The following is a 9,203-nucleotide window of genomic DNA, read 5'->3' as shown; positions in this document are numbered from 1 at the left end:
CGGCGGCTACGACACGGAAGAATGGAACTTGAGTTTAGTTACAAAGGGAACGAGGAGAACGAGATCGTTATCGGGGTGGGGGAGCCTCTGTGGTCGATCCAGTCTAGTGTAATGACGCACAGGGTTCACATACAATCGGATACTATACTAAACACTCAATTCACAAATGAAAAATAAGGCTCGCGACGATGACAACACTGGTAACTGATTGGAACTGGAAACTACGTGAATAGAAACTACGCGACCTGGACGTCATTACACACACCCTCCGGATGCTGGCGGACTTAATATGGAGGGCACCGGACGAATCATGGATTGGCTGCAATAAAAAACACGCAACCAGAAAAAACTCACTTGAACACGGAGCACGAAGATGACAGAAAAAACACTCAAAAAATACAGGATATAATTCACAATTGGTAGAGGAATAAATAATCAGTAACTAAATTGTTTGTTAGCTGGACTGGCTTTATTCAGTTGAATAGTAAAAAAGATTAACAGAAAATAATAATAAATTTAAAGAAAAAATGTTCAAAATGGTGCTTCACTAGCAACCGAAAAACGAACTACGACAATATGTAAGAACGTGGTGCAACAATCGCGACCGACGAACAACAACTCAAAAAAAAGTCTTAGCTTACTGGTTTTATATCTTCCAAAATTCTGTATTCTTCTTGTTTATCTAGGAAAATCAATACGTATTTATGATTTAATAGTCAGTAATGAAGAACTTAATATATTAATAAGACGCCCTGGAATGCGGGTATGTATCGATCCAGTATATAGTATAATATTATAATTAATTATAATTATAAATACGCACTATTACAAAGTTTAAATCAGTAGGTAAGAAAACCACAAAATATCAAAAGAATAAAAATTGGACATTAAACGCTTAACGCACCAAGACTGAAGAACAGATGAGAAAGATTATTATTGTATTGTAAATAATGTTATTAAAAATATGACTATACTTAAATATACTTTGGGTGTAACTACTATTATAGCATTCTGTGTATTGTGTATTGATTACTTAATGCAGTCTATGCAAATAATTGTTATTGTTAAAATGTATTATCATTTTGTTTCAATCACAAACGCAATGTTCATAACGTAACTTAAGTGCAATTGAAGTGTAATTAAGCACTGCGCCCTCACGCACCAACATAACACCATCAAATCTCAAGATTCAAATATAAAATTTTTTAGTGAAATAAATAAGACTATCAAATCTTTTAATAAAAATAACGTTAAGTTCGTGTTATAAGATATTATTATAGTATTATTTTATTCTTGATTCAGTATAAAATGTCAAAAATGAGAATATAAATAAACTAACCAGATCAATTGATGATATTATTTAACATAATATTGAATTTTCGACTAAAAAAAAATAGCTAATATAAGTACAAGAGTATCATGTTCAATAACATATTAACATAACATATGCGCAAGACAAAAATATCATTTTAATTATTTCATAAAAATATTGAAAACTATACATAAATATATATGTAAATATATAATATATATAAATAGTGTATTCAATTTATGGGACAACAATCGTTTTCAGTGCAACTTACATCAACAATATAAATGTATGTTTAAAAAGCAGGTAAATCTTATGAAATCAACATTATTTAAAGTAAACTATTACCATTGATTATAAATACTAGTATTTATAATCAATGCTATTACAAAGCGTCCAGTCAGTTCATTATGGTGCCACATGGTATTTTCAGTCTCACATAACTCAATTAATATACATATATGAGAGTAGATATGATGAGGTAAGAAATTTTTCTTCACTCTCAAACATACTTCTAAACTAAAACAATTTATTTTTGAAAATATTTATTATTTTTAAATGTTTGAACTAGATTAAAATTATAATATTTCAAAATATAAGTTACAGTAATTTTCTACAAAAGTCTCAAGTACAACATTACTTTATAAATTAAATAAATTGTAATAAATTGTGTTATAAATTGTATAGAATTTTTAAATAAAATTTCAACATAAATTAAATTAAAATAACTAACCCAAACACAACATTATTATACTTTATTTGTTTCAATGTGGCTATTTGAGTGTATGCATTTTAAACAGGTTGATTATTTTAAAAAGCTGTATTTTTATTACTTACAAATCAATATTATTACAGTTTTTTCTACCAAATTTATTTATAAATATTGTTTTTATTTTTAGTAATTTGTATTATAAATGTGTAGGGAGACTGGGTACGATGGTAACATTTTTCACAAAATCATTTATTTCTTCCTAGATTTAAGCTATTTTTCTATAGTTACACTTTTAATCATTAAAATAACTTAATACTTTTATAAATAAGTAAGTATTGAAACTTAATTTTCACAATTTTCTAAATTGATGAAGGAAAAAAAAATGTTACAATTGTACCCCCAACAGGGACAATTATAACAGGGCCAGGTACAAAAGTAACACATTTAATTTTATAATTTTTAAATGGTATATTAAATCTTTTTAACCATTTTATACTAAATTAAGATCTGTGAATAAAAATATATTAACCTTTTAAATTGGATTTTGTTTCATTTTTAAAGTTTTAAATTATTAAAATAGTTACTTATTATAACTTTAAATAGACAATACAAAATGTTGATAATATAAAAAAATAACAGTAGGTACCTAACTAATAGAGATAAGAATATATTGAATTTTAATATAATTATAATTAAACAACATATTTAAATTAAAAATAATACAACATTTTTAAAAGGAAAAACATTAACTGTTGAAACTAGGCGTTTTTAACTATTTAAAATTATTAAAATACTAATTTAATAAAATTATAACATTTATAAAATAAACCAACATAGTAACTTTTTTGTAACAATAGTAAAAACAAAATAAATTAGGTAAACTATTTGACTTAATTTTTTAAAAATAATTTTTAGCTTAATAGTTTCATACTTAAAATATATTATCACAAATAGTTACTGATCATCACATTAAATGCTAAAGATTTTTATTCATCGTCAGCCTCACAATTATCACATATAAAATATGCAATAAAATCAGCTTTGGTACATGCTCCATGGAACCAGAATTTGATGATATATCTAGTTAAACTAACATGACAAATATCAAAATTTTTAGCTTCTGATCGAATTGACTTACTCTCTTTAATACAAATCTCTGCAGCTTGTTTCATGACTTCATTCAGTTCCACGATTGGAAGTTCTCTTTCTTACCCGTTGCATAAATATAATAAAACAATATAAATTAATATAAATTAATGTCTGATTAGAAACCTAATGAAATATTGTACAACGATTAATGTTACAATTGTCCCTCAATGAACTGTTACATTTGTACCCATTCAATATTTTTTTAGTAACTTAAATATTATGAAAAATACTTACTGATCTGTGTATTTTGAATAATATCTAGTGAAACTACACAAGTTTCTGACTAAGTTAACGTAAAGAACATAACGAAAAATATAATTTTACAATCACAAAAAAAAAAAAAATTAACTGATAATATTTACTATCAGTTATCAAAAACACATTTTTATTTTTATTTTCTATTATAGTAATGATATCAACTAATTGATTAGGAAACATTAATTATTATACAATAGGACATTTGGTGTATTTATTTGACGTTTTTGTATTGGTTGTGGAACAAGTTATAGCTAGTGTTACAATCGTACCCAGTCTCCTCTACACCTACTTATCTAAGGCTTTTCACAACATATACATAAGATGTATATTAGACATCTCAAATCTTCATTTTAGGTCCAATACTTTTTTTAATATTATATTAATATCTATATATTCGTATAAAGTCCCTAACTAGCCACGGTAGATATTTATGTAACAAATAGATTTTGTATTATGTATGTTGATACACGTCTATTAGAAATTCAGATTAAGTTCAAAACACACTCGGCAAAAAGATTTTATATAATTTAAACATAATAATTAGGGCCCGGAATTATATGCACTAAAAACATACGAAATATGCATGCATTTAAGCGATGGTTATCATTCAAATATGCACTCAAAATATGCGAAAATATGCAATCAAAAATGCATGTAATTTATTTATTAAATTTAATTGATTTTAAAATGTATACGATTCATTAAAAAATTAATATTCAACAAAAAATATACTTTAAAATATATCAACTGTATTTTATATATTTTATTGAACTGTATGAAACTGTATGTTGTATTGAAATTAAATTGTATTTTGAACACTCTCTCATCTAAACAAAAAGTCACAAACGAAAATCAATTTAAACAAATCAATCGGATTTTTATAATATTTTTAAAGTTACCCAAAGAGTTACTATCGTATTGGTACTTTTAGCAAACTTTATCTTATTTTATTATAACACAAAAATCAAATTATATAACTGCACGATTCACGGAATATGCAAATGTATATAATTCCGGGCCTTAATAATATTATATCATCCACATAGATTTTTATTTTTAATTATAGGAACCATGGCAACCAATCATCACCATAGTACTATTCTACCATTTCATAAAATCATAATCGCTTTAAATTTTAAATTGTATGGATATCAATATACTTACGAATTACGATTCATGATATCAATAATAACATATAAAATAAAAAGTATGGCCCCTTCATTCTAAAAGTATTTTCTTGAAAATATATTCCTTTGATTGAGAAAAATTTGATTATATATCTATATTAATATGTTATAAGACTATTAATTTCAATTAATATCTTATCTATATCCATTACAAATTGGAACTATTGGACGAATGTTGGTGAACTATATAATATAATAAATAAAATACATAATGGATATTATAATTCAATCATCTCTGATATCTAATGGATAGGTACCCAAGTAGGGATATCCATAAAGTAATAAGAAAACGGTCAATTGGATATCTATAAATCATATATATTATACATTCATTAGTTATATTTATGTTGTATGGGTTAAAATTATAATTATGAAATTATTCAAATATTTTTCAAGTAATCTTATGCATAATACATGCTAAATAGTATATACATAAATACCTACTGATAAATGTCAAAGCATATAACTAATTAATATTAGATATGACATCAAAAGCATGTCAATAAAATTGTATATTTTAAATATTTAAATGCATAATAAAATAAAATCTGTTATTTGTTTATGCATGGTGTATTACACTCTTATCCAGAGACGCCCGCAGAAATATAGCTCAGGGGTAAGAGGACAAAAAAAATTGTAAATAAATATAAACTATAGGAAAATTATGGGAAAATTTATCATTACATCTTTCATGCACTCATATTTTGTAACACTATCATTAATAATGTTCTAAAAATCTAAATCAATTGAAGTTAATATAAAATTACACTGTTATTTTAAATATGTATAAGAAAAATCATAATAAAGTTTAAGCAAAAAACAACTTAATTTTATCAAATTTTCATCATATTTAATTATTTTATTCAAAAAGTAATGACGCTCTCCTTTTATTAGAAGCAAAAATTTGTAATAATGTAACTGACATGAAAAATCTCAGGGGGCGTAATCTCCATTGGCCGCCCTCTCCGGGCGTCCCTACTCTTAACTTAAAATAAAAATACATTAAAAAAAATAATACACGGATAAAAATACAAAATATACTATAGACATGTTACTTACATTAGGTATAGAAAGAAATACAATAAATAATTAAAGAAAGTCTTATATCAAATTATTATAATATACTTATTAGCGAGGATTTTTTAAATTTTAGTAAATTAAAATACAATTAACAATTAGCAAATTAAATTAATGGTTTTATGTATGTATCTTAATACAAATATTAATACAACTCAGTTAAAAAATTGTTGGAAGGAAGAGATAAATAAAGTAATACAAATGATCTTAAGTTAAATCAATAAGCAAATTTATACACAGTTAATAATAATCCATATATGAATACAACATACTAATATATGTATAGCGGCAATGAGACACATACATCGACTAAATACCATACAAATATCTCCCTAATACCATAAAAGCAACTTGAAATGCACACTTTATAATTATATAATCGTAATCATGATAATAAATATTATACAGGAGACAGAGAATTAAAAAAAAAAGTATTATAAACATTATTAAATTTTTAATCACATTTCTCATGAATTATACTTTTACCTCTATCAGTATATTCACATTTATTAAGCCACAAATGTTGAAAAGATGGAGTTGAAGCTAAACATTTACCACCATACCATGCACCAAAACGCCTTTTAGTTAAATTATAAGGTGCAATAAATCTCATTTTAGTCTTATCGGGTACTCGAACTGTAACATCGTAAACTAATCTTTCCACGAAACTCTATAGAAACATCAACATTTTATTTTAATTAATGTTTAATTTTTAACTATTAAATAAATTTAAAAAATTACTCGTATTAATGAATTTCCACCAGTTATAATAATATGATTGAATAAATCAGATTTTATATTCGCATCACACTTTCCAATAGTAGAGACAACCATATCAGCTAAACCTAAAATTGACTTGTCCATATTAGGACTAGGATTAAATAAGACTTCAGGAATTTTGAACTGTTCATGCCCAAATCTCTAAAATAATTTAAAATTTACATTAGTTCATTTTCATAATAAATATTCTTGTACATAATTTAAATTATTAGTACATCGGTAAATAAAAATCATATTCTATACATATTTGTTATTATAATATAACAATTGAATACATAGTTCATTAGTATAAATAAATATAATATATGGGTGGTATAAATGATATAATATTTCAAAAATAATACTGAATAAAAATAAATAAAAAATAAATTTCATCAGTTACTTTAATTCGTTGTCCCTTACTTCCACTATTTTGAAGCACATAATAATATACATTATTTGATTAATTAATAGTTACATATTATTAAATTATTGTTAATTTATTAAAAAATATACTTTACATCAAATTCGATTAATTTAATATTGTTATTAATTAATAATAATTAATTTCAAGTAATATAAAACTAATTTTTTAGAGCATATTAAGTTCAAAATATCGACACAAAATACATTGTCTGTCTAGTTTCATACTATAAGTTTTATTGTACCTATTCTAACTTGTTTTTTAATATTTCATAACATAGCTTATGTTCAAAAGTCGGTAAACTGATTTAAGTGTAAATCAAATTCCCTATAAAGGCTTTTTTTAAATATTTATATTTTTTAATTGTTTTAAAAAAAGGAAGTTAATCATAAATTAATAAACTATATCTCTTATAATATGCAATTAATTGTTATTTTCAATAATATTCTTTCTTAATATTTTTTTTATCAGTTTTAATTCTTATTCAAAAAATCTTTGGCGTATTAATACGGTAAAAATCATATTTTAATTATATTATGTTCACTATTTGAGAACAATCTGGCTACAAAATAATAATTAAAATATTTTCACCATAATAAGCGTATAATAGAAACTTCAAAGTGTTCAATATTGCATTGTTATTCATTAAAAAAAAATTTAAAATATTATTCTAATGTGGAGCTATATTGTTATACCTATATTGACTCCACAAAGAAATTGTATTAATAATATAATGGAACATGTTTCTAAAAAAATGTATTCCAGAAAACACTTAAAATTTAAAAATTATTGAAATCACAATGTTTAAACAATTCATAATAACAAATAAATTTCTAATTCTAATATCAAACTCTGTTAATTAAATTATGTTGAATTCAAACACGAATGATTTTAAATAGGTACTTGTATTATTTTATATTATTACTTGACTGTAGCCAGTAGTAAACGTGTAATTAAGAGTTGGCATTAAAGAAGTTGCTACTTCAGTGTATGGACGATCATATACTTCTAATACTGAATGTTGAAATTCCTGAATAACTGATTTACACATATAATTGTGCCAAGAGTTAGTTACTTCTGGGATATTTTTTTTAACTGTCCATATTGGTTTTTGTTTTTGCTTAACCTTTAGTATTTGTCCAATCATATAACGTGGAATCACTTCAATTTTATTATCCTATACATAGAAAATTGAAATTAAAAAATGAAATGTTGAAAAGTTGATTTCATACTTTAAAATACTGTTTGCACTCCATGTTGATGAAATCTCCACCAACAGGAGACTTGCTAATGGCATCAGATACCACCGAACAACTGTTTACAGGTATGACTGAAGTATGTGTTGCCCCACAATCAATAACAAGAGCCGTAGAGCATTTGAGACCAATTGTAGCTAAAGAACCACTGTTACAAAGATAAATAGCAGGCAAATTATATTTTTCAAACATGAGCTCCACGAGTGTCTCTCTTTTGGGCTTGGTATTTAATACCCATTCAGTAAATAACACCGGGTAACAATGCGATTCAACGGCCAAACAATTCGAATAAGCGTAGTCCAACATTTGTTCGAACAGATCCCAATCATCTATCATACAGTCTTTTACACAATTTTTCACTTCCATGCCTGAATTGAAGAAAAAAAACAACAACATTAATTCGAATTGTAAAAGTGAAACAATACGTTTTTACTAGATTCAACGATTTACCCGGGCGGGGAACACTCAAAGACTTCTCGCCTATGTAGTATTTGATGTTCTTATTGATGCGATTATCATTTGGTTTGGCCGAATCGGAATTTGCAGCAGTACCTTTGATTGACACTCCCACCACGGACGGTATTTCTGCCATCGGATCCTTGTCTACGGCTCTGCCTACACGCAACGAGACCGATCCCAAGTCAAACACCAATACACCTTCTCCGCGGACTGACATAGTGGAGTTGCACGTGTTAAAATCTCCAACGTTTTCGGTAGAATAACTAATTGCCGATTGTTTAATTACAACTGTTACGATAATTGTTCTTTATTTTTGTTTTAATTAAAAAAGCTAGCGTTCAAACAAAATCAAAACCGAATCGTACGATCCCGGGCACCGCGTCGTTAATACGAGAAGTCGGAGTTCTGCGCTGTACAGCGTAGACAAACGTCGATACGGAGATGAAACTTGCGCATTAGGGGCGTTCGTGCTTGTGCGTGTGCGCACGACGCATGCGCATAGCACCGAAACACCCCGAACGTGCGTATCGGCAAAATCAATAAAATGTATATTCTGTAACATGTCAAACGAATGTAATATAAAATGTACTTTCAAACATTTCAAAATAACATG

The 9,203-nt window shown here is 26.1% G+C and overlaps 1 protein-coding gene across 1 annotated transcript; it reads right to left on the bottom strand.

Annotated features, from left to right (window-relative positions):
* Positions 1–6,146: 6,146 nt before the first annotated feature.
* Positions 6,147–8,807, bottom strand: LOC112692193 (actin-like protein 6B). Its single transcript, XM_025566780.1, has 5 exons — positions 8,582–8,807; positions 8,108–8,499; positions 7,801–8,052; positions 6,434–6,613; positions 6,147–6,362 (listed from the first exon to the last, which is right to left on the bottom strand). The coding sequence occupies exons 1-5, from the start codon at positions 8,805–8,807 to the stop codon at positions 6,147–6,149; spliced, it is 1,266 nt and encodes a 421-aa protein (XP_025422565.1).
* Between the last annotated feature and the right edge of the window lie 396 nt (positions 8,808–9,203).

This window comes from Sipha flava, unplaced genomic scaffold, assembly GCF_003268045.1.
Source record: "Sipha flava isolate LNK unplaced genomic scaffold, YSA_version1 116_pilon_pilon, whole genome shotgun sequence".
Classification (NCBI taxonomy): domain Eukaryota; kingdom Metazoa; phylum Arthropoda; class Insecta; order Hemiptera; family Aphididae; genus Sipha; species Sipha flava.
Note: the sequence above shows the minus strand (reverse complement) of the source record. Positions and strands in the feature narration are given on the sequence as shown.